The sequence below is a fragment of the Pelodiscus sinensis genome, chromosome 1, assembly GCF_052426305.1.
Source record: "Pelodiscus sinensis isolate ZL-2025 chromosome 1, ASM5242630v1, whole genome shotgun sequence".
NCBI lineage: Eukaryota > Metazoa > Chordata > Testudines > Trionychidae > Pelodiscus > Pelodiscus sinensis.
This window is the reverse complement of record NC_143052.1, coordinates 88,228,516-88,254,554: the sequence shown is the minus strand read 5'-3', so window position 1 is coordinate 88,254,554 and position 26,039 is coordinate 88,228,516. Positions and strand designations below refer to the sequence as shown.

At 47.6% G+C, this 26,039-nt stretch overlaps 1 protein-coding gene across 2 annotated transcripts; it reads right to left on the bottom strand.

Moving 5' to 3' along the window:
- Positions 1-73: 73 nt before the first annotated feature.
- Positions 74-26,039, bottom strand: FAM234B (family with sequence similarity 234 member B). 2 transcript variants are annotated; one of them, XM_025178618.3, is made up of 14 exons: positions 25,973-26,030; positions 23,956-24,026; positions 18,379-18,771; positions 17,936-18,034; positions 15,785-15,973; positions 14,896-15,026; positions 13,567-13,714; positions 13,032-13,173; positions 12,273-12,416; positions 7,615-7,696; positions 7,306-7,461; positions 4,431-4,548; positions 2,492-2,715; positions 74-2,156 (listed from the first exon to the last, which is right to left on the bottom strand). In XM_025178618.3, exons 3-14 carry the CDS (start codon positions 18,515-18,517, stop codon positions 2,151-2,153), a joined length of 1,578 nt encoding a protein of 525 aa, XP_025034403.3. In that variant the 5' UTR covers positions 18,518-18,771; positions 23,956-24,026; positions 25,973-26,030; the 3' UTR covers positions 74-2,150. The 2 variants fall into 2 exon arrangements, with proteins under 2 accessions (XP_025034403.3, XP_006110470.3); XM_006110408.4 differs by lacking the exon at positions 23,956-24,026 and having other exon boundaries at positions 25,973-26,039.

Below are 26,039 nucleotides of genomic sequence, written 5' to 3'. Positions count from 1 at the left end.
CAAATGACCTTGAGGGAGCCCGTCCTGACACAGTTTCCCTCCCAGGCTAAGGAAAACAAGGGTCACACATAAAGAGGATGTCATACATGATATTTATTTTTCGCACTGCATTTCATAGTTTCCAACAAATATACAGACAGTCTTTATTCACAGTAGGAATGCAGGGGAGAAATTCACATTATGGGGGAATCAGCATCACTAGACATTGACTACCAGGCCTAGGAGTTTAAGGATGACCCTCAAGAAAATTACTCCGTCCCGTAGCACATTGCCAGCTTTTCCCAGCAAGGTGTGGGGGAGGAAGCACATCCCTTTAACTAACTCGCTTACTCAGCCACTGGTACTTAGACATTTAGCCACCACCAACCAGCCCGATTTACAAACCAGCTAATACATATAAACACCATGTCCATTCAGAAGAGAGTAAAGGCCAGGCAGGTACCAGGACCAGAGCTCCTTGCTACAGTTGTGCTAATATTTACAAAGCTATTTACACACAAATACCATTAAACATATGCAACGTGTTCAAAGGCTCTGGCATGGATAAGGAGAGGCCCGAGGCCCAGCCTCGGGATTGCCCCTGAAGAGACTGCACAGAAGCATTTCACTGGAGAGAGGGCAAGAGAAACAAGCAATGAGGAGCTGGGCCAAGAACCCAGGGTACAGAGCCAACCACACCCAGGGCTTATGTGCCCCTTTAAAAGGGGGTGCCAAGCTGTGCCCTCTCCTCAGCACTAAGGAAAAACTGGAGGAAAACAAAGGGGACAAACTAGCTGGAGGAGAGAGAAATGCACCAGGTGGGAGCCAACTGGCCACTTGTGTAAAGGGCCAGCCCCAGAGAGGCATGCTGGAAAACCAGTTCCTATACAAGGGCACCCTGCAGTGGGGAGACTTAGCAGGGGCATTGGCACTATGTCACAGGAGGCTTCACATACCCGCTCCAGAATCACAGCACAGGCTGTCGCATGTCCTGAGACAGAGAGATTACATTTCAAAGAACTGGGACAGATCCTGGCTTTTGCATTGGGAGGAAGACGGGGGAAGAGCGGTAATACAAAACCCTCCTTAACCCTCTCTTGATTGTGTGGCAGCTGTGAGTAGCACATGTCCCCATTGTCATGAGCAGCCTTCGGATTATTTTAACTTATGCCACCTGGTAATGGCCACAAGGGACCAAAACTGCAGCTGAGGATCAGTTCAGAAAAGGGTCTCCTGGCTCTACCCCTGGCCTCCAGGCCCTTCTCCTATGCAGGAAGCGGGGGCGGAGGGGGGGAGAAAGGATTTGACACCATCTAAGGAACCATTTCACAGTAGTGAAATGTTCCCGGGGCCACATATCCAGGCCAGAATCTGCTAGAGGCACAGCACAGAGTGGCTGCACTTTCCTATACCTCAGGCTCTGGTGCATTTGTGTTAAAATAAGTGCTTAGGGATACAAATGGTGTGATATTGTGAGTACTGCTGTTTCTATGGAGTACGGGCCCGCAAACAAAGCAAGGAGAAAGTATGACCCAGGAATGGGGAATGAGTTGGAAGGGGAAACTGACAGGCTTGGAGTTAAGAGTGGGGATGTGGAACCTGCCTCCTCTGGAGCATATTCCCAACCTGCCAATGTCCCCGAGGGCTGGATGGTTCAGGAGATTGGGAACAGGACATGGAAAAGGGGAGTGCCCTGGTGACTGTAAAATAGAGAGGTAGGACAGCTGGCAGGGCCTCTATGAGCAGCCCAGGCATAGATAAGCCAGGCAGAGACTCTACTACAAAAATAGAGAGATTACAGCAGAATGGCAGGAAATGCAGGTTGGATGTAAATGGGAGCTTCCTGGAACCAGTTCATAAGTTAAAACATACAAAAATATACACACGTCTCTATTTGCAGCTCTACCTCCTCTGCCTTCTCATCACTACCTTACCTGGAAGGAAGCATGCAGACAGGATGTGGGGGAAGGGGTCTCACAGGTTTGCTTCCAGTGGCAGTATCTGGCAATGGCAAACTTGTCCCTGCTGTTCCATCACAAGCAGAGGGATGGGAAGCATGCTCAATCCCCACTCTCTGGGCACTGAGGATGTCCTGAGGAATCGTCGACCAGCTCTCCGTACCCCACCCAGGCCACACATCCACAGCTATTGAAATCTGAGGGGCCAATGTGCTAGAACTGGAGAAAGAGAGAGAAAATGGCTGATAGTCAGGACTTACTAGCCCAAAGCCCAGGCCGGGAACCCCTGCACCGACACCCCCATGTCCGTGCCCCTCTCCAACTATCATCCCCTGTCCCTGCCTTGCTCCCAAGACTTCTGCAGTCCATCATACCCTCACTATAAAAGCATGTTCAGACCTTGACAGTCCACGTGGTTTACGCTCAAAGGGAGGACATCCTGGGAATCCTGCCCCCAAAAGATCCCTGAGGATCTGTCCATGAGGGGAGCAGACTTACACCCTTAGACTCTCCACCCCCCGACTTAGAAAAGGATTCCCTCTGAGTCATCTCACCTTGTGAGGAAAATCAACAAACTTCAGCCTGGAAAGGAACCGCCTCACTTCCCCACGGCTGATTTTTGGTGTGGTCTCTATCAGCGGCACCATTCGGCTCTGAGTGAGCATGGCCCACCGCAGGCCCAGCTTGCTGACCACTAGGAGGCCCAGCTGGTTTTCGGAAGTAGAGCTCGTTGTCATGGTGATGTAAAATGCATCTTTTTGGAGATCGTTAATTCCAACTGATTGATAAGAAAAGGAGAGAAAATACAGGAGAGCATTGAGAAAATTACCCTTCAGGCAAAAACTTACAGTCTTCACTCTACCAGGATTTCCATTTACTTCAGTGAGTCATGTCTGGAGGCTCTGTCTACATTGCAATCAGAGGTGTGATTGCAGCACATGCACACATCCCCCAACTAGCTTTGGTCTCATTGGCTCCAATAACAGCAGCGGTGAAGCACAGGCTAGCCGCTTGAATACACACACAGGGTCCCACCTTGTGCTGCCACGGTTTCATTGCTACTGATGCTGGAGTTAGCTGGATCAGAGCTAGCTCAAGTGTGGCTTCATGTGCTGCAGTCACACCTCTGACTCTGCAGTGTCGACAGACCCTGAGTAAAGATTGTGGATCTTTAGGCTCCCATATATTTGGATCTTTCTATTAAAAAATCTTGAAGATAAAAATCTGCAGAAGAAATAAATTGCAATGTGGATAACAATATGAAGTTTGCAACTGAACTAGCATTTTTGAGTCTCATACTGGCAGCTAAACATGCTTACATAATGTAACGGGCCTATAAAGAGCCTCCCATGCCCACATCTTAAGGCACCTTACAAACATTAAATACCCTCTGCATTCTAGGAAGGAGGCATTTTAGAGAGACAAGATGGGTGAGAGTATCTTTAATTGGACCAGCTTCTGCTGGTCAGAGAGACAAGCTTGTACGCTTAAACAGAGCTTATCCTCAGGACAGTAGGCATGTTAATCATTTTAGAGATGGAAATGGCACCGAGGAGGAGTAACAGACTTGTCCAAAGCCACATAATGTATAGAATGTCAACAAAACACAGGAACAATCATCTCCAATTCCCTGCTTCAGCAATGAGTTTACATTTACTTCCAAGGCAGTCATTTATTTCAACGGTGCTATGAACATTAGAACTACAGTATTATATCGCAGCAGACTTGGTTGTGGTATAACTAGCATTGGGCCCCGTCTCCTGACACACCAGACTCAAAGCCAGTTCATCTAATCCCATATCTTGTCTCCTGCAATAGCAGACAGGCCATTGGGTCTGGTATGCTCCCTTGGGTGTCCATCTGATGCTCTTAGGAGGTAGTTTTAACTCCCACATTCCACTTTTCCGATTGCATAATTTTGTACAAGGGCGAACACAGGTTTAACCATCAAAGAAAAACTAATATTTAAACAAAGCACTTAACTTTCACTTGCCTCTTCAAAAGAATGAGGAGGAAGTAAAGCAGGTTCTACCACATAGCACAGAATAAGTGACTACTTAGGGCACAGTAACGGGGGGCAGCAAGGTGATTGGGTCTGATTCCCCTTGAACTGATGTAAACTACGAATTCTGAAATCAATGGATCTACTCCAATGTAAAACCAGTCTGGGACTGAGAATCAGGCCCTTAGTGTTTATCATCTTTTAAAGAGTGACTGGGTGGGTTTTCTACTTGTCAACCAATAGACGTGGTGTTAGGCAAGAGAAGGACTGGGGAGTTGAACCTTGGTTGCCGTTTTCACTAATTTTCTGTGGCTGGCCTAAGTCTCGTGGGCACCAAGGGTCCTGTTTATTCTGAAGCACGGCAAGGCCCCAGCCCATGTCACAGCCAACTTTTCCTTCAGAATTGGGAAGGGAGTTTAAAATCCATTTGGCCTTCCTCAGTTTTCCTCTGAGATGAGACTAAGAAGCACTCCATGCCCTTGCGTACTTACTGGCCGAAGCAATCACTGTGTCTGTTACATTGGTAAGGTCCAAAAGGAGGGTAGGAAAGGCAGGGTGCAGGAGGTAGAGGTGGTGTAGTCCTGGGCGCTTGATTCTTAGGCCAGGTTCCTATTGGAAAGAAAGGCAGAAAATGGATGCCTACATCTTCCACAACAACCCTGCTTGGGAAGGAGTCCTCCTTTCTATCTTACACTCACTGGCACGGGCTACAGAAATCATCCATGAACGGTTGCTATGAAAAGCTCAGTTCTATTCCAGGGTGGGCCCTCCGGCTCCAGAGAGAACCAGTCACACCCGGGGTCTCTCCCACAATGCCTTTCTCTCAGCAAGTCTCCCCTATGACTGCACAGCTCTTCCACAACTGCCGTCCCCAAATGGAAGAAGCTCTTTCCCAATATAAAAAGGAGACGCTGGAGGATATCTAGCGCAATGTGTGAGCCAAGTCAGCTTCTCTATGAACTGCTGCCAACAAAGGAGATAGGGAAAACAGGGAGACACTCTGAGAACCCCTCTCTCCTCCAGCCAGGGAAAGGTAGTGAACTGGCCAAGGGCCTGGGACCACTGCTGTGAGGCAAGGGGGTGGCAGGTGAAACTTTGCAAATGCTACAAGAACTAGCACAAGTGGCCAGTAGGCAGGGACCAGTGTAAGCCCAGCTCCTAAGAGAACAAGTCCTGGAGCAACTAGAATCCCTTCTTCAGAAAGCAAATTGTCCACAGGCTCCTGTAGGCTATATCCTGCCTGACAGGTGGCTCTGTAGAAGCTGCAAGGCAGCAGTTATCAACTTCTTTTGGCTAAAACCCCTTTTGTGAGGCATTCCCCCTTCCATCCCCATGTCCCTTCACGTCATGTCCTGCCACATTTCTTCTTTCTTTTCTTTGGACTCTCTGGTCTTTTCCCACCTTCTTGTCTATTTTTGAGTATTTTTAAACTTCTATTTGCTCTTGTTCTTTTCCTCCCTTGTCACCCTCCATCTCACTCACCCACCATCCAGAAAGCTACATTCTCTTGGGTGTTGTCCTCCACTGGTGGCTCCCAGGCTGCACCTGCTCTTGCAAGCTTGCTGAACAGCAGAAAAGGGGTATGTGGCTTCTTAGGCTGCTCTCTGAGCTTGTTCATGTGAGCTCTTCATGGGGCTTTCTCCATTAAGAACTGTCACAGGCGTGTGTGATGGCCCCGGTTTTGATCCAAGATCATGCAGCTTTTTTTTTACTCTACTAGTTCTCCCTTCTACACTGCTTTCCATCCTCCTGGGCCAGTCTAGCAGCTGCCTGTGAAGCTGTGGAATGCTAGTATAAGCTTTTATAGAACCTACACTGTGGTGTTCCTAGAGAATGCATGTTTAGCTGAACTTCACACACTCCATGTACAAGAGTTCTGGGCTTAGGAAAACTGTACTTTAGGAGACAGCCCACTGGCACTCTGTCCCAGTGGAACACAGGCTAGTAAAGGCTTCTGCAGCATCCCACAAAACTTTCTCACTGCTTTCTCTACTAGAGAAAACACTGCAGTCATTAGCTACAATCACCAGGTTAAGAGACTCAATTGCTATTGACAGTCACCACAGAATTTAGAGAGAAGGCTTAAAGGCCTGTGTGACAAGATGTAGGGACAGTGCAGGGAAGACAAGGGTTAAATCCAGGCGTGGGAGAGGGCAGGGGCTATAGAGCAAGCAGTTGTGGTAGATATTAGACAATCAGGGCCCAGCTGAGCACAGTATAAAGGCTCCTGGAGGGGAGGAAAGACTTGCTCACTCTTGCTCCAACTGTGGAACAGGAGGGACCTAGCTTCCAAGGAAGCCAGAGCTTCCCCAGCTCTGCCTGCCTTTCTCCAGCCCTGCTTTGTGTCAGGAAGGCTCTTGTTTCCCACGCTGCAGTGTCTGAGGCAAGGCCTGAGGGTACCAGGGCTGCAGGGAAGCAGCCAGGGCAGCAGGTCCACACCCCCTTGCTGATGATGAGTGGCCATTTCAGACTGCAGTTTGCCACTGAGGTAAGGAGCTGGATGACGACTGGCAGAAGGGTCACTGAGGCAAGGTGGATATCAAGGATTGGGGATTCCCTGACCCCAGGATGTGGGGGCACTGCAGCAGGGCAAGACCCAAAAGGGAGAGTGCTGCAATCTGAGAGGGACACAGGCCCTAATGTAAGGTGGCAGAATCACTAACACATAAACTTGATACAGCGAATGAGACACCGGCTGGAAAGGGGCATTCCAGGGTTGAATTGAGCTAATTCCCCAGTGACCAGCAGCAGGCACCCTGTTGGCGAGTCACACCCTGTTACAGTCTGGTATAGCTATTCTCTCCCTTCATTTAGATAACATGACAACAGTTGACTTTTCCAGACTTGAGGAGGATGATCTCATTACATTATTCCTCCTTGTGTAGATGTGGGTGGGCATAATGCCATCTACACTAGGAGGAATTTCCTTCACTTCCTATTTTGTTCTCCCTCTTGGCCCACATACACTGTATTCCCACCTTGTCTTCGATGTCAAAAACGAATACTTGAGGAGTTGGATTACGTTCCACCTCATTACCAGTGACAGTGTAGATCTGAACTGCTGAACAGATATAGGGGAGCTCACATTTATATTACCTACAAAAACAGCAGCTATTTATGGGACAACATTAATAATATAGTAGTAGATTTAATAACAGACTGTGTGTGCGTGGACACACACACATGCGCGCGCGTGCATGCAATTCAGAATTTAGATCCAAGAGGCCACCTCATCTCACCACTCATTCCACATGGATGGTTTTAAGTTCGGTAATATTGTAACTGAGGGAAAAAATAAGAAAAAGGGGAGAGACTGAACATTTGTCAGGCAGAAAGCTTCCAAGTGGGAACAGGACTCTCACTTACCAAGTTTTGTAATTCAGGCTGCATTTCATCAGCCCAGAAAAGAAAAACAGATTTCCTCTCCAAAGTCATCACTGACAGTACATCAGATTCCTGCAGGTGACACGGGAGATCATAGCTCCAAATAGAGAGGCCTGATTTACCATCTACTACCAGCATCTGAAAAAAGGGAGGGACACTCAGTATGAGTCATGGAAATGAGGAGAGACAGATGATTATGGCAGAGACTTGGGACCTTACTGCTAGCACATATCCTGCCCTCTCTCCTGTCCCACCACAGTATCCCCAAGTGTTAGCTTTTCCAGGATTTACCTTTTTCAAATTGTCTCTGCTTTGAGCCTGCACCATGAAGTCCAGGGTTTGGTCAGCACTGAAATAGCCAGGGGCAGGCTGGCTGTAAATAATGAGAAAGTAACAGTGACCAGAAAAAGCAACAAACACAGCAAGACAGAGCACCCACTTTTAGGTAATCTTTCCCTGATTGACACTCATCCCGCTTCTGCTAACACAGGATTTGCCAAACCAGATCAGACCTTTAATCCACCAAGCACAGTCCTTGACTGGTAGCAACCATTCACCAATACATCAGAGGAGGGAAAATAACCAGAGTGCTTCTAAGTAATTATTTGGTGCCATAAACATAGGGAGAAATTCCTGGCAGATTCATATGATAATCAATTTACCAGAAGGCAGCCTGACATTTTATTACCATTTCCTTAGCATGCACAACTACACTTTTGTATTAAGTCATAAAATTATCTAGACAGTCTAAAATCCATCAGCAGTTTTTGACTGTTTGCCGGTCTGCAGGAGTAAGTTTCACAGACTGATTATATGATGTGTGGAGCAGCACTGCTTATAAATATACCTACCATTAATTTTATCATATTACTCCTTGTTCCCTTATTATGGATCAGTGAGTTAACTAAACTCTTCTTAATCTTAATAGTTCAGTTCGACTCTTCACTCTTCTCCTTCTATGCCATATAATTCACGATTTGAATCTCTATCATCATACATAAATTCCTGAGTTTGCTAACCATCTTGCTTGCCTCTCTGCCTTTTTGAATATGAGTTCTTTCTTTCTTAAAGTGGACAGCTCTGGACAAAATGTTCCAAATAAGAACATTTTTCAATATATCATCATCACAATCTGTTCTGTATTTGCTTATGCCCTTTGCTTATGCTTTTTCACTGCCTCTGATCCCAGTGGCAGAAATCTTTAAACTAGCATCAATATTTCTCAAGTTATTTCCTTTGAAGGACCCTGTATCTCTGAAGTATATTGACATAAACAAGAAGTGGAGACTACTTTTTGCCTGGGCATATTACTATATACTTATTTAAGGCAAATTTCCTTTCCCATCAAGATTGCTGATTTCCTCTGTGGATTTGAATTCATCTGTAGTTTCTCCCAAACTGAAAACATTTTAGCTATGCATCAGTCAACATCAACTCTCTTTTCCAAATTAGTGGTTTAACAAACCAATTCAGCCACCACGTTCATTACTAGGCTAGCTTGCTATTAAACCTTCTCTCCTCGAAAATTTACAATACAATTTTCAATTGCTTAACCAATTTCTATTCCACCAGACTGTGTCCCATACCTTCTGATTACTGATATTCCTTTAAGATCTTAAAGGATCTTAATAAAAAAATTATTTGAAAATCCAATAAAATGACATCGGACAGGACACCTTTATCAGTTATTGTATTTTGTTGCATTTTTCCAAAAGGGAAAGATTGTCCCAAACAGAACTTAGGAGGGTTTGACACTAATGAATGACACTTATCCAATTGTACTACTAGTCTATCCTTAAACCTTATCTATGCTGGGAAGTTGTGCCGATTCCAGTTACCAGTGTAGCTGCATTTGTACACAAACTCTAATGTGAACAGGCAAAGCACTATAAACTGTGGAGCTTGTCCAAGATGGAACCTGGGGTACGATCTGTGCTGGTCTGGCTTTACTGGCAGCTGTAATCGGCACCAATCTCCAATGAAGATAAAAGCATTGCCATCACTATCCCCAGCAGCGACGTGAGGCTTCCCAGGCTGTCCCCAACTTCCTCCTCAGAATCCTCCTTTGTTCCTCTATCCAAAATTCTTTAGCCCTCAGGAATAGGCGTTGGGCATAAATATTGCATGTCTGATACACCATCCATCCTGCCATTTCATGTGTGTCACTTCCTGGCACAGCTTGTACTTCGCACTGTGTTGTTTAAGCATGATTTTTATGTATTAAATGACACTCTTTTAGCTCTCAAACTCATCCCTTTCTCTATCTTATGATGCATGTTTTATTCTCAGTTTTACTCCTTGTAACTGCCCACAGAGGAAAAACAGCCCCTCTGGGCCTTTCCCACAGTTCTGTACAGGCTGCAAGATGATTCTATGATGTAACTATTTTTCCATCTTTGTCTTTCATTTCATCTTTATCATTTTCCTGCATAAGTTTTGCAATCTGACAGTTTCAAAGTAATCACTGTGTCCTCATTGGGATCTTGCCTTCTATTAGGATATCACAACCATTAGTCCAGTGCTCACTGCAATTAATGAAGATTCTGCACTTGTCTCTTGTATACATTTCTGCCTGCTAGTTAACATTAAGTTCAGAGTTGTTTCCACCTTTCTTGGTATCAAAACAAGTTTCTTGTTTATGCTGTCAGTAAATGATTTCTGTCAACCCCCTCTAAGGTGTGCACCTTCACGGGCGTACACCAAGAATTTGAGTCCTGCCCACCTCTTCAGCAGAGTTGCGCAGTAGCTGCTCAGCTGCTCCGGGGCAGGGTCATGTGGCTGGGTAGCCACCATGTGGCCCCAACTCCAGCTTCACCTCTTCCCCAAGGCTGGAGCTGTGGCCAGGGAGGGCTGCATGGCAGGCAGCAGCTGTTCCTGCATCAGGAGTTGTGTGGCGAGCGGCAGCTGCTCTGGCAGCTGGGGCCTCGAGCCACGTGGCAGGCGGCAGCTGCTCCAGTGGCAGGGGCTGGGGTCAGAGCCACATGGCGGACGGTGGCTTCTCCGGCAGCCAGGGCTGGGGCCACAGCTGCATGGCAGGAGGCGGCTGCTTTGGAGTCCGAGACTGCATGATGGGCAGCTGGGGCCAGGGCCCAGCCGGAGCTGCATGGTGGCTGCTCTGGCAGCCAGGGCTCTGATGCAGCAGGGGGGTGCCAGGGAGTTGCTGTGGCGGGGGATCAGATTGCTGTTCATCTGCCATCATCGCCGGCAGAGGGGTATGGGAGAGAGCAGGCATGAATGATGCTGGAGACATTAGGCCCTTGCCCCAGCCCTCAGGTGAGTCTCCTTTCCCTGCTGCTTCAGGACTGGGGAGCTTTCCTGAGGGGAAGGTGCATCACGGCGCTGCTCAGTGCTCTGATGTCACTGCGGGCTCGCCGCCCCAGGCCCACTGCAGCCCATGCACTGCTGCCTGCCATTTGTCCTCCTGCTGCTCTGCTGCCCTGTGGTGACAGCAACCACACGGCTCAGACACTGGCGGGAAGATGGGGGAGGAGGGGAACAGGACAGGGACCCAGCCAGGAGGAGGAGGGGGTGATGTTGACTCCTCCAATAGTGTGCCACAGGCTCCCAGCACCACTGCAAAGGGGGCAAAGGAGCGCCCTGCCCCAGATTCTGCGTGGCTGTGCCAGTGGGAATCCATCCTATTTGTGCAGCATTATGCACATCAAGCAGTATGGCCATTTTGCACTCCAGTGATCTCACTTCCCTATTTGGGTCTTACCCCCAGTGTAGGTAGGGGACTCCCTATCTTGCTTAGAGCCAATGAAATGGCTCTGTGGTGTCCCTCCCTTCCAAGCTCGTGAGCTAGGGGCATTCTGGAGGAAAACTAGAACAGTGCTGCATTGTGCTTATTCTTGGCCTCCTATGACTTCTATGGAACTGTGGGCAGTGTAGACTTACAGCAGCCTTGAGGCTGGTCTAACATACACCAGCAGCTGGACTTGCTTCTGGCTAGATGGAAAATACAGAAGGCACAAAGGGAGCTTAGATACATCTTTCACTCTTTCAGCGTTCCTGCATTCATGCACTGTGGCCATGCCTTGGTATCCTAATAGAAGTTGAGAGATGCTGTAGTTCAGACTTTTCTGCTGGATCTCATACTTCTGATATTGCTAGCAAACCCTCCAACATCCCTTTGGTGTTTTGAATTCCGACAGTAATCCCAGGACTACAAGGGAAATCATCTAGTCCAGAAGGGCAAGGGTCTGGGAGAGGGCTATAAACAGAGGAAGTTGGCTACTGAAAATTTTGCGGTATTAATTTTCTTTTTATTTGACTTCATATTACATAAACATTTGAAGTCATGCACCTTGTTAATTATCCCTTATTTTAGTATTCTTTCTTCCTTAATATATATATATTTTTGTTAATAACCTGGGTGCCACGGTGGCACACATTCGAACAAGCGCACATGACCTCAATACTGGGGCTCAAGACAAAACTCACTCCATTTATAGATGGAAAATCTTAGCGGGAACACTGCTGCCAACTAAGCACAGGTATACATTCAATCAGTTAATACTGGGGTGGCTGTCATGTCCTGTTATTGTCCCACAACATTTTGCAGCTTCCTTAGGTTCTTTGAATGAAATATACCTCTGTGCAGAGGGCCAGCACAGAACATATGCGCCATCATCTTGAGGGCTTAAGTGCTGCCCAGACCACATGCTGGTTTCTTGCACTGGGATGAATTTCCCCCTTTCAACTCACTAAGATGTATGCTACTCAAACTATTCAATCGGTCCCTTTCTTCCATTCCTTTTTCCTCCAGTTATTCCCTCCCCTCCCCTCCCCTTCCCACAGCGCGCGCGCTCTCTCGCTCTCTCTCTCTCTCTCTCTCTCATATCCCCACAAGCTTGAGGAATAATTCCAGGCTATACCCACCAGAGCATGTGTGCCGGGAGGAGAGAGACAGAAAAAGGACACACAGAAAAAACCAAAGTGTAACTAACGTGTGAATGTCCTGCTGCTCCAGGTTCCAGCGGGGCTTCAGGTCCTCTCCTCGCAGCAGAGTCAGGCTGTGTTTTGTGGTGATGAGGAGGTCACTGCAGTTGGTATCTGAAGCTGTCACTATCTGCAGGAACTCAACGCCCCCACTACGAGAGGCAGAAACCTGACATGAGGCAATTGGGTTTCCCAGGTTTTGTTTGCTTATTTAAATAAAAACAGTCAATGCCGAGCTCTAAGCACTTTTGAATATGAGAGACTCTAATCCACAGAAGTTTGGGTTCTAGGGTTTTTCCTGTGACTGAATCCCCACTTCACTCTCCCATCTAAACTGGGCCCTGCTACTTTCTTGCCTTGTTCCCAGCCACACTGAAGAATTTCTCAAGTCCTGCTGAGCAGTGATTCACTGCATGGTGAGTGAAGAGACTCTAGGGGTTACATGATCCCAGACCACTCTGCTGTCCACCGAGTTGCTAATGTGGACTCATTATTTAGAAACATGCCTTTTCTAAGGGCAGGCATGCTTCCCTGGACATATGGTTGTAATGGGGGCTCAAGGGCTCAGAAGAACAAGCGGTTCTCTTTATAATACATGGTATTTGGCCACTGCAATCACTAGGACAGTGGAGGAAGTTGGAGTTCTTTATGTCACAGGCATTGCCCCGGCAACTCTGGTGGACAGAGATATTCGAAGGGGAAGGGGAATGGCCAGCAGTGCCCAGGTAGAACCACAGCATAGCCTGAATGGTGAGAGCACACCCCACCTGTAAATGTCAATGAGCTCCGATAAGTTGACAGATCTGCGCTTCTCCCACTCTGACTCCTCCTGCTGCAGAATAGGAGGGAAGCTGTCACGGTTTCTGGCTTGGGCAAAGATATCCCTCAGGGCGACTGCCTGGACATTACCTAGCAGATATGTGACAGGGAGAGCAAAGACTGAGATTCTCACTTGTAGGATGAGTCCTGACAGCATAAGAGTCAGAGACTACTTGCAGGTGGATAGCAATCAATAAAAGCAGGAGGAGAGTCTTGGCCTCTCCCAGCAGGATATAGTGAAGGAAGAGGTGCAGGAGCAGCAATGAGGAGATCCAAGCCACTCCAGCCCTAGGAGTTGCGAGCAGGTATCTGTGTTTCGGTGCTGTTCCATACACTGACTGTGCAAAGAGCCCATCTTCTCCAACCTCAGCCTTCACCAGTAGGAGGGCTGGTACCAATGTCCTGGCAGAACTCATAGCTATTCCAGCTTTAAAGTGCCTTAGAAAAAGATCAAATGGAAGTGGCAAAAGTGGCCCATCTTACCAAAACCAAACAGGATATAGATGGCTCCTCGACTGGTAGTGTGGGCTTGGGGACCGATCAGTTTTCCTTCTCCATTGATGCTGTACTTCACGGGCCCACCCAGAGGTTTTCCCGTCATGCCCGATACCAGGATAAAGCATAAGTCTGGCTGCAAAGGTTAGAAAGATGCAAGGAATTCTGGGAGCTGTCTCTCACACAGTGAGAAGCCGCTTTGCCCCAGAATGAAAAGCTCTGTCATTCCCTCCCCACACAGCAGCATATATCGGGTGACAAATCATTTGACATCTTTCTCCTTCCCAGCCACCTTCTCTATTTGGTTTCCCACGTGAGCTAATAGTCTTGGTCTAGCGCCTTATGTTAAGATGTCCTTGTCAGAAAACCCCTCAACATTCTGGGCAGAGGTGCCAGTGAATGAATGTACTTCGGATCCTGAACTCCCCCATCAAGCTTAAAGGCAGTAAGTCACTGTGCAGGGAGCAGCACAGGGGAACTTTGCACCATTATTGTCAGACAAGGACTTCTCTTCTATAGCTAAGCCCATTCTCCAGGGTTGTCAAATAGTCAGCTTTCACTAGCGCTAAAAATTCACATTAAAAACAAAAGCAGTAATTGCTAAAGAGAGACGCACAGGAAAAAGTGAGTGAGTCTCTCATGTCTCAGTCAGTGAGCAATGATTAATTCTACAATGACATTAATTTGCCAGCTGATAAATAGGGATGTAAGCACCTAGTCCACTACCCGATAAGCAAATGCTTATTGGGTAGCAGAGCAGGAAATTGACTAGTCGCTTTTCCCCCACCCTCCTCCCGCCTTGCCTCTATCAGAGAGAAGTAGCAAGGTGGTGGAGCAGGAGCCGGTACTGGGGGGAGCCAGCTTAAAAGCCAGATCCCGCCAGCACTGTCTCCACAGAGGGCAGGGGAGGCAGAGGGCAGTTGGAAAACAGCATGAACAGGTACTGAAACAGTGCCGTTCATGCCTGTCCCGACTGCTACTCCTCACCCTTTGAGATGTACAAGAAAGGGGTGCAGCAGGATAGCGAGCACCTCCCTTACTGACTAATCGAGCAGTCGATGGAAATTCCATCGACTACTCAATTAGTTGATTAATCGAAATTTAACACCCCTACTGATAAAAAAATGACAATGTAATTACTACTTGATTCTGTGCTGCAAAGCAGGAGAAAGAAGCCAGGTTTGTATCTAAAAGGAATATGAGGTAAGGACACTACTTGGATGTGCCATTCCGCCACTACACTCAGTTTAGACCATGTCCCTGCTCCCCCTCCAAAGATTCAGGTCCATTCAGAGCTCTTGTGTGGATGTATTATACCTGGGTCTCTCCGATAGCCAGAACTACCAAATCTCCAACTTTATCCCCATCCAAATCTGGCAAGAGGACAGCTGGTGCAGCCAGGGTCCCACTCGGCAGGTGGGCTGGGTTCAGTGTCCAGATGGTTTTCCCTAAAGGAGGAGAGAACATCTGAGCAGTGCAGCACTTCAAGAAGGTAGAATTCATGAGAATTCCCAAGGTGTCTTACTAACCAACCCTTCCTGAAGGAGGAAGAGAGAGAAGGCATTACCACCCAACAGGATGAGTACCAAACCCAACCTAGAGCAGGCAGCCATGGAATTCATACCCAGCAGAAAGAGGGATTATTCTTTCCCATTGCTTTGAAATGCTCTTGAGTTAGTCTGCCAATGCTTCGTTTTATTAGCATTCTGGCATCTCTATCCGGGCCTAATTCCAAACCTGCAACACAACTGTCAGGATCAGGTCCTAAATAAGAGAGAGGCTTTTGCAGGACACCAGCTGTCCTAACTGGCCAATGGTAAAGCCTGATTGATGATGTCACAGCTAGGCAGACACTCCCAGGGAAATCAACAGATGGGAACTCATATCTGGAGGGACAGATATTGGAAAAGGAAATCTGTGTCTTAGTTAAACTTCCAACAGGAAACAGCCCCATTGCATCTTCATCCTCTCCACAGAGGGGATAAAGGCATATGATTTTAAACACAGTTTGTCAGTCCAGTAAGGGACCTGAGCAGGTGCCCAATAAATAAGAATTCACACATTTTTCTATTCATTAATGATTAGATCATCTTCTGTAGTACTCTATAGTTTTCTTTTAGCTATGGACTTCTTCCTAAGTTGCTACCATCAGGTGCTGAATTATTCAAGGAGGTCAGTTCATCCACACATTTATGCCTGGAACTACCTGAGGAGGCATGGAGAAGGCTGAGGAATTTGGATGTTCCAGTCACAAGGCAGACAGGCTCAGCTGGGGCTGCGAGAGTCAGTCCTTTACACTGCACACTCCGAATCTCTTCTGGAATGTGGCTGGACCAAAGGGTGCTGCCATTCATGCCCGAAAGGGCCATCACAGTTACCGATGGCCTAGAAACACCTGCAGACACACAAAAGGGAAGTGAAGTCCCTTGCAATCAAAGGAGAGAGATGAACAAGGTACAGTTATCTCAGGGGGACATGCTGTTCAGTTATGCTTCTACTCTGTGCTGTGCTCAACTGGAAAAGAGTAAAACAGTCACATTCACAAGAATCCCATGAGTTTGGTTATTTCAGTCCCTTGCTAGCTCACAGGAACTGCCCATGGAAACTTGTGAAGCTACGTTTCTGTGCTTGGATGGCAAACAAACATATTATTTGCCCTACCCAATCAACCACAGGTCTATTCACTTCATCATCCTATCTGCTGTCATACCAGACTAGACTATTGTTCCTTTTAACACTTATCCTTCTGCTGGCCAAAGGTTAATGCTTACAAGAAGTTGCAATTACCATTCTCTTAGGTAGCTGGCTAGTTAGGCACAGGGCCCTGCATGGTCTGTGATTCTGTGGCAGAAGAATTTGGCTCCGCAATCTGAGCTTTTTCCTTTTCGGTAAAAAAAGGAAAAAAAACGTCCCCCCATGTTTCTAGCTTTAGATATTGTGGAAAACACCTTGAAAACATACAATCAGTGTCAAACAGTATAATGTCTTCCTGAGTCAGCAGATAGCACAAAATAATAGCTAAAATGAGTATGAAGAGCCTCAATTTGTTTTAATCAAATGCCTAATGATAAGTTTAATGTCAGCCTAACATCAGACACTCTGTTAATCACTTTAACAGAAATATCCAACCAATGTGCTTATGTCGCAACCACAAACTCGCTCCCTGCATCTTCCAAGGTGCTAAGAGTCCCAAAGGTATCTTATCCAGAGGGCCTCTCCCTAACAGCATCACTAACTATGCAGTTAGTTCTCCCTCCTCCCCTATTTGTTTTGGGTCTGCACATCCTAAACTCAGAATTCTAGTCATCTGAGGAAGTGGGCTGTGCCCACGAAAGCTCATGATACCATCTACATGTTTTGTTAGTGTAGAAAGTTCTAAGAGACTATTCGTTGGTTTTTTAAATTTATCCTGTACAGACTAACTTGGCTACCCCCTGAAGCTTCTGTGCAGTTAATGTGAGGTTAGTACAAAAATCTGCTTCCTGCAAAAACTGAAATTCAATACCTTCACAATTTTTAATTTAAATTAATCTACCATCAGATTTTCTATCTGCTGCACCAGAATCCCTTGGACTCCAGAGACCCTGCTGTGGAATTTACATCTTGCTTGTAATGAAGTACATGGGGCCTTTCTTACGCAGCCCTATGCCATGGGGAAGGGAAATTTTCCTTCCTATCTGTATTCATATTACTCCAACCATTGCAATACTCAAGCACCATAGATTGCCAACACAATCCAATAAAATGGGCCCTGACTCCCTGACTGTGCTTCTGGGATTGGAACATATTTCACGTCACTATGAGGTGAAGACAGGCTGTGGAGATGCACTGAAACGGCAGCTGGGAAGCTGTAGAAACATGAATCTTGGAGCAGTGGGAAAACAGCAGGACTTAGTGACAAGCCAAGTTATTTTGATGCTTCTGATGTGTTATCCCATGTGTTCCCAGGCAAATGTTAGCAAAGAAACGAGAAACAGCCTGCTGAGGTTGATGGGACTGTTTCACATTAAAGAGCTTGGTGCAGTAACATTACCACTGTCAATCAATATATCAGCTGGGATTTTCACAGCAGAAGTGAGCTGTTTTATGGAGAGGTCTGAAAGAGGACAGTATGGCAGCTCTGCAGATGGTATGGGGAACTCCCATGCATAATGGTTGACAGGGAGAAAATACAAAAACAAAATTGGACAACCTGACAAAAGAGCCATCGAGGTTGGAATCCCTGATGAAGTGAAGTTGGCAGTTGTGAAGACGTGGGTTGCGCCCACAAAAGCTTATGATATTATTTATATAGTTTTGTTAGTCTCTAAGGTGCTACAGGACCATTCTTGTGTTTTAAGTTTTTTTAACATCTTACCCAATACGCTAGCATTCATCAGGCCTGTGAAGGAAAGCAGGATGTCCGGGAGCCCATCACCATTCACATCCGAGAGCTCCAGTGGGAACAGCAACCCACCTGTGACATTCAAAGCAAATAAGGAGCTGCTATCAGAATGGCTGCCAATCCCATTCTGCACCATGGAGAAGAGAACAAGCATGAAAGAAAAGGGGTCTGAATAACCAATCATCAAGGAATCCAGAGGAGACCCACTGAAGCGGTACTGCTCCCCCAGCTATGTCCCTCCCCATACAGCACTGCACAGGCCTGTTTGTGGCCTCAGAGCACTTGCAGTGAAGGGGTTTAAAGTTGCTGCTCCTCTTCTCTAAAGTGACTCTTCCAAGTGAGTCTTTCCCCCACACTGAGCCTGTGAGCTTCGCCCTTCCAATCTCACACTGCTGCTGTGCCCAATGGTCTCTCACCTGCTTCCTGACCGAGGTTGCGGTTCCAGGTATTATGCAAATCTCTAGGAGGACAGGGAATGAGAAAGGCGCACACCAGCACCAGGATCATGGAGATAACCATGGTAAGCAAAAAGACTGCTGTGCGTAGGTAAGGCATCAGGGAAGAGGCTGTCTTGTGCTCCAGACTGCCAGTGGCTTCGGCAGGGTACCCATCTGGGGCACTTTCCGACAGCCGCTGCTTTGTCACCTCAACCTCCACGTCCGAGTCTGGGTCCTGCACTTCTTCCAGGGCACTCTTCCCATTCTTGACTCCCCCATTCTTCTGTAAGTTGAGTACAAGGTCATCTTCACTTTCATCACTGTCAGCCTGAGTGAGAGGGTCATACTCCCCTAGGTCCGGGCTCTTTTTCCCTGAGGAGAGAAATGGGGAGAGTCAAGCATGGCTGGCGGGAATGGCAGAAAGACCAAGCTCTCTGTGCTTTCAGATACCACAGAGAGTGTGAGAGAGAAGACAGGATGCCTTTGTGTCTACTCAGGTGATGAGTGTGGTTGGAAAGGATGAGGTATAAGTGGAAAAGCAGGGTCAATGCTTATCCACCAGATCTCAGTGAGATGCTACCAAAAAAACCCAATTCCAACAGTTTAGTTTCCCAAGGTAAAAAAAAACAAAAACAAAAAAAACCACCTCAAGGATTTGCTTAATTTCCTCTAATGCTCTCTGGGTCTGTAATGAGAAACAGTTTTGGAAGGATTAGAGTCTCATTGGCATATGTCAATAAGCGCTGGTTTTATTGTACACAACAACCCATGAAAAAATATTTCCATTCATAATAATTAACATTTACAGAGAGAGAAAGTAAGAAAAATTCTACTTGTGAACTTACTAGAGTTTGATTTAAGGATACTTATACCTTGTGTATTTTTAAATGTGATGTTCAATTTGTATTTGAATAACCAGTCTTAACATCTAGTGTCAAACAATTAGTGATGAACACCTCACTACTGTCAGATCTCCCTATAATGTTGCATAACTGTGAAAATGTAAATTGATAATAACATCAATGTTTAAGCATTTTTATCTGTCAACATTTAAAGAAAAATAAAAATTGAATTCTGCCAAGATGCCTTATCTTCATGCTTAACTCTCTGCGTGCCTAAGTCCTAGACTGTCCTCTTAGCAATCTTTTAATTCAAAGCTCTAATCATGTAGAACCCTTCCTCAGTTGCTCGCCTTTGTAGTGTATCCAAGCAGGGTCCTCTTTCTCTCACCTTTTATCTCCTCCTCCTCCTTGATCCACTCAGTGATGTCACAATCTAAGTTTCTCTGACATCATAGTTGCTTCCATGGGAACAAGCGGTGATGCCACATTCTAAACTTGTGCCCCAAGGTGTTTAAAGGAACACTTGAAAGATATAAATACTATATAAAGTGGAAATTGCAGAAACGTGTATTATATGATAAATGGGAATGATTCAGAGGAGAAATGAGAAAGTTTTAGGTTCCCATGATAACGGTAATTCAATCATACTGCACTGAAATAGTTGTTCCTATTTCTGTTTTTCTCTTTAAATGTACAGCTTAGTACATAACTGTTGTATTGTTAAATGTATAAAATATCCAGAGGTAGCATTGCAGCAGCCAAACTTCGAATTCTTCAGTTTGGAAAAATGTTAGCAATTTGAGCAGCCTAATCAGTAATCTCTCTCCCAACAATAGAAATGTTGCAAGTGTACCTGGAATATCACAAAAGAACCTTCACTTTTTCTTTTCTTCTCTTATGCTTGAAATAGTAACTTTAATGTAAACTATCCAATATTTGTAATGTAAAGAAGACAACACAGTTAAGTCTCATTTAGTCCTTAACTGCTTCACTATAAATGGAAGCAGACTTAACTAAAGCAATGGTCACCAACCAGTAAATCGGGACCTACTGGTAGATCTTGGAGCACCTGACAGGTGATCCTGACTGTTTTGGCCAAGAGGCTGTCAAGTGCCAGCACTTCAGCTGCTCTTCCCTAAACTGCTGCACACCTCTTGCCCTTTGCTTTGGAGCTGACACTTCTGGAGCTTCCTGCTGGCAGGCACGGCAGGGAGAGGAAGGGGTGCTGATGTCACGGTGTGCCCCTCCAACCCTGTATCTTACCTACACAGAGCAGAGATGGGGCACAACAGGACTTGGGATAGAGTTTGCTGGCTGCTTTTGGGAGTGGTGCAGGGCAAGGACAAAGGTTAGCTTGTCTTAGCCCCTGTGCACCAATACCCAGGTGCCTCCTGAGGTAAGCAGTGCCCAGTTGGAGCCAGCTCTGAACCCCCGCCCTAGTCATGAAGCCCTCGTGCACTCCAAACCTCTGTCCCAGGCTCAGCTCAGAGCCCCTCTCACACTCCAAATCCCTTAGCCCAAGACCAGAGCCTGCAGCCCAACCCTCTGCCCCAGCCTGGTGAACAAGTGAGGGGCAATGGAGGAGGGAGGGAGAATGGAGTGAGCAGGGGCGGGGCCTCGGAGAATGGGCACAAAGGAGGCAAGACAAGGGTGTTTGGGGTTGAGATAGATCTTGGATTGCACTTAAATTAAAAAGGTGATCTTGTGCTTAAAAAGCTTGGAGACCACTGAGCTAAAGCAACGTTCTAGGGACATAGCAGGGCTGCTATAGTTGAGGCTGCAACTCAACTTCATTTTAAAGGTTGACCTTTCTAAGTCCTCTAAAATCTGTTTCATCAGCTTTCTTTAAAATCTGGCGTACCTCAGGAGAGTGCAGAGCAGGGATGTTAAATTGCAGTTATCTGACTAACTGTGTAGTTGATTTGTATCGACTACACGATTAATCAATAAGAACTGCTTTGCAGAGCCGCAATGGGAGTACAGGCAGTCCCCGGGTTACATACAAGATAGGGACTGTAGGTTTGTTCTTAAGTTGAATTTGTATGTAAGTCAGAACTGGTACATATTGTAGGGGAAACTCTAGCCAAACATTTTTCCAGAGCTCAGTTTTATTCTCCCACACCTCACTTCCCTCAGTCCTTTATTCTCAAGCTGAAGTGTCTGCTGAGAAAAGCCACTCCGTGTCTCCCTGGTCTGCTGGGGGTGGGGCGCTAGCTTCGCGTCTCCCTGGTCTGCTGGGGGGAAGCAGCTAGTGCCGGGTTGCCTCACCCCGTTTGTAAGTAGGGATCCGATGTAAGTCGGATCCATGTAACCCGGGGACTGCCTGTAGTTCCACGAAACAGCTCGTGCTGGCTCCACATTTTAAATGTAGTAAGAGCTGCCAGACTCTTACTAAGTTTAAAATGTAGAAATGCAGCGCCTTGGGCCAGTGCGAGCTGGGACTACTTGGTCCTGGCTTGCACTGAGTCTAGCAACCCCTGTTCACGGCAGCCAGCATTGTCCGCCACAAACAGGCGTTGCTCCAGCACCAGCCCCTGTTCATGGCAGCCAGGGCTGGCCATGGACAGGGGCTGCTGCCAGAGCACCCCTATTCACGGAGGTGGGGGGGCAGCTCCCACTGGGACCCTCATGGTCAGCTGCCAGAGTAGCCTCTGCCCACAGAGAGCCTTGGCCAGATGTGGGCAGAGGTTGCTTCGCAGCAGCCTCCCTTATCCCTCCCCGCTGCGTCTATCAAAGGCAGCAGGAGGGAGAGGGGGAAGAATGGACAGACACATGGCTCCTTTTTCCTCCTCCCACCTTGCTGCCTCTCATAGTGCAGAGGTGGGTTAGTGATCCAAATTTGGAGTCATTTGATGGAAGGATTTCTGACTTACAGGCTCTGCCAGAAACTCAGTTTCCTTCTGCTGCCTGATAATGTTAAACTGAATCACAGACCTAATTGAAACTGATGGCTATGAACTCATCCTTCAATTAACATACCTCAGGATAAATTAAGCACAAGCCTCCTCCCAAGAAGCTTTGGACTGAATGGCTAGAGATTGCTGCAATTTGAGAGTCACAGATGGCATTTTTAATTTGGAGGAAATATTATGGAAGTTTGAGGGAAAAAACAGACATGTGAATGCTTCCTGGAAGAAGAGAGAATGGTAGGGGAAAGGGACTCGGGGCTGCAGGAAAGAAAGGGAGATTATAGGGAGGGAACTAAATGAAGACAAGTGGTAGGGAACAATGGAGAGAGATTGGGGGCAATGTTCCCTCTAATCTTTTCCATCCGTGCGTAGAATACTAGGACTGGAAGGGATCTTGAGAGGTCATCGAGTCCAGTCCTCTGCCCCCACGGCAGGACCAAATTCTGTCTAGACCATCCCTGATAGACATTTATCTAACCTACTCTTAAATATCTCCAGAGATGGGGATTCCACAACCTCCCTGGGCAATTTATTCCAGTGTTTAACAACCCTGACAGTTAGGAACTTTTTCCTAATGTCCAACCTAAACCTCCCTTGCTGCAGTTTAAGCCCATTGCTTCTTGTTCTATCTTCAGAGGCCAAGATGAACAAGTTTTCTCCCTCCTCCTCATGACACCCTTTTAGATACCTGAAAACGGCTATCATGTCCCCCCTCAGTCTTCTCTTTTGTAACCTAACAAACCCAATTCTTTCAGCCTTCCTTCATAGGTCAGAGAAGAGCAAAAAGAATGATAAAAGGTCTAGAGAACATGAACCCTCTCCAATTTCTCCACATCTTTCTTGAAATGTGGTGCCCAGAACTGGACACAATACTCCAATTGAGGCCTAACCAACGTAGAGTAGAGCGGAAGAATGACTTCTCGTGTCTTGCTCTCAACACACCTGTTAATGCATCCCAGAATCATGTTTGCTTTTTTTGCAACAACATCACACTGCTGACTCATATTCAGCTTGTTGTCCACTATAACCCCTAGATCCTTTTCTGCCATACTCCTTCCTAGACAGTCGCTTCCCATTGATTATTCAATTAGTTAATCTAAATGTAACATCCCTATCCCATATTTGGGAGTGAAAACTTCAGGAAAATATTTTCTTTGTTTGTGGTGGGGGTCCTGAGTATAGTAGTGGGTTAAAAGCTAGGCTGGAATGGGGAATGCAGCTAAAGGTCAGGGCATGGCTAGTGAGGTCTGGACTGGTAGTGTCTAACTGGTGTGAGAGTGTGGAGGCCTGCTGACACAGAATATAAATTGCAGGATGCAAAACTGCCTAAATAACTAACAATTCCTATTACCAGCATATCTTTTCCTGGTAAATAAAAACCTAGAAAAAATTAATGACAAATCTATCTGGAGGAAAACGTACGATTGCTTGGTGGTATATATTGTCCACTTACAGAATGCTGAATTTAGCAAGAATCAGAATTTCTAAAACACCAAAGCAACCTTCATTCTGCCTTCTTTCAACAATGCCCCAATACAGTACATACAAGTAAACACCTTTGAACAGCTGTTCCATCCTCTTTAATCAAACAATAGCCTATTGAGAACTACTCTGTAAATGGAAACAAAGCACTAGAGTAGATCTTCAGTTTGATAGAAGACCTTACCCTGGATTGATTAATTCTCAAAATGGGACCTTATAGGAACCATCACAGTCCTCATAGGCCAGTGGGGGAGAGCGATGTCAACTGCCTAGTGGGTTCCACTTCAAAGGTATGGGAGTACAAAGAAGCTGGTGAAACCTACCAGTAGGGAGGAGCCCGAGGTCAAGTCCCAACCACCAGTAGCTGGTGTACTAGTTCTGCTCCAGCGTTTTTCTGTGTACAAGCAATAGACACGAAGGTTGATGGGGCTGTTTCCCATTGGTTTAATATTGCCATCTTTATTGGCTCCACCCATCCTCTAGCACAGTGGTCCCCAATACGGTGCCCGCAGGGCCATTTGTGTGCGCCCGCCAAGTGCTCAGGGCTGGCCTGGCCCTGGGCACATGGTGCATGCATCGTGCCGGAGCCAGCCCGGGCGCATGGTAAGCGCCGGCCCCGGGCGCACGGCGCTTGGAGGGTGGGCGGAGGGGGGGCGGCGCTGGCCCCGGGCGCGCGGCGCTTAGGAGGAGTGCCGACCCGGGCGCGTGGCGCTTGTGGGGGGGGGGGATGGGCCGGCCCTGGGCACGCGGCGCTGGGGGGGGGGGGCGCGCCGGCCCGGGCACGCAGCATTTGGAGCGGGAGCCGGCCCCCGGCGCTTGAGGGGGGGCTTCCGCCCCTGAGGCTATGGGGGGCCCCGCCCCCGAGCATGCGGCTATGGGGGGGGGGCGCCCGCCCCTGGGCGTGCATGTGTCCCCGCCCTCTGGCGCCCGGCAGGCGAACAGCCATGCCCCCTGGCGTCCAGCAGCCTCTAAAGGTTGGGGACCACTGCTCTAGCAAAACCTTGGAAGCCTGCTCTACAATAAAATACACACTTCAGAGGTGTTTTCGGTATAATTCTTTTTTAATGTTCTCACAGAAATGTATGGTTGGCTGTACCTATGCGTTGGAAATATGTGCTTCTCCAAAAAGCAACCCCTTTTTCTGAATTCACTATTACCACGGTGTAGATATATTTCCTTTCTCCCATTTGAATACAGTGATAAAACACATATTATTGGAAATTACACACATTTGGCAGGGTTTTCATATTTACCCAGATAAAGGCAAGACAGAAATTGAATTTGGAGACTGGGTTTCAAGAGTAGGTTATTTATATGACATACTAGAAGATGAATCAAACATTTCTTTATTTTTGCTATGAATTAGTTGCTTTCATTTTCCTACATTGATTTATGTTTTAACACTGTGCATCAGTTTACTGCAAAAGGTATTTAAAAGACAGCAATTTAAATGTTATTCTAAATCTGTTCAAAATCAAATACATTCCATCATAATATGAGCTGTAGGAAATGGAAAGTAAAGCATTGCAAAGTGGTTGCAAAAATGCACTGTTACTTCATCTCAGAATAGCACGCTGGAAGAGTGCATGACAGGGTGGAGAGAGACTAAGATACTTAATAAAAGCAGTTACCGGCTCTCTGAGAGCGACCCCCACCATCTGCTTCCAACTTAACTCCTACTTCCCCCCCAACCCCAGCCATAGGGACGGCCTTCTCTCCCCTTCCCCCCACCCCAGGAGCAGTGACCCCCCCGCTCCCCATCCTCTACACAGGTGCAGTGACCCCCCCTTCCCCTACCCCAGGAGCAGTGACCCCCCCTGCCCTTCCCCCACCCCAGGAGCAGTGACCCTCCCCCTCCCCTACACAGGTGCAGAGACCCCCCCCACCCCAGGAGAAGGGACCCCCCTCCTCTCCCCTTCCCCCGCCCCAGGAGCAGGGACCCCCCCCCTCCCCTTCCCCCGCCCCAGGAGCAGGGACCCCCCCCTGCCCTTCCCCCGCCCCAGGAGCAGGGACCCCCCCCCTCCCCTTCCCCCGCCCCAGGAGCAGGGACCCCCCCCCCGCCCTTCCCCCGCCCCAGGAGCCGGGACCCCCCCCTGCCCTTCCCCCGCCCCAGGAGCAGGGACCCCCCCCCCGCCCTTCCCCCGCCCCAGGAGCCGGGGCGCCCCCGTCAAGCTGCCCGGGCCCGGATGTCCGGGTGGTCTCTCCCTCCCCGCACAAAACCCCGGATGTCGTTGGCCCCGAGGGAGGCGCGGGTCGGTCCCGGCGCGAGGGGCGCCGCGAGCTGTCCCGGCGCTGCCCCGCCCTCCCCACTCGGCTTGACGCAGCGCAGCGGGCTCCTACCTGGCAGCTTCAGCGCGCGGGACAGCACCGTGGCCATGCTGGAAGCGCCCAATGCGCATGCGGCGGC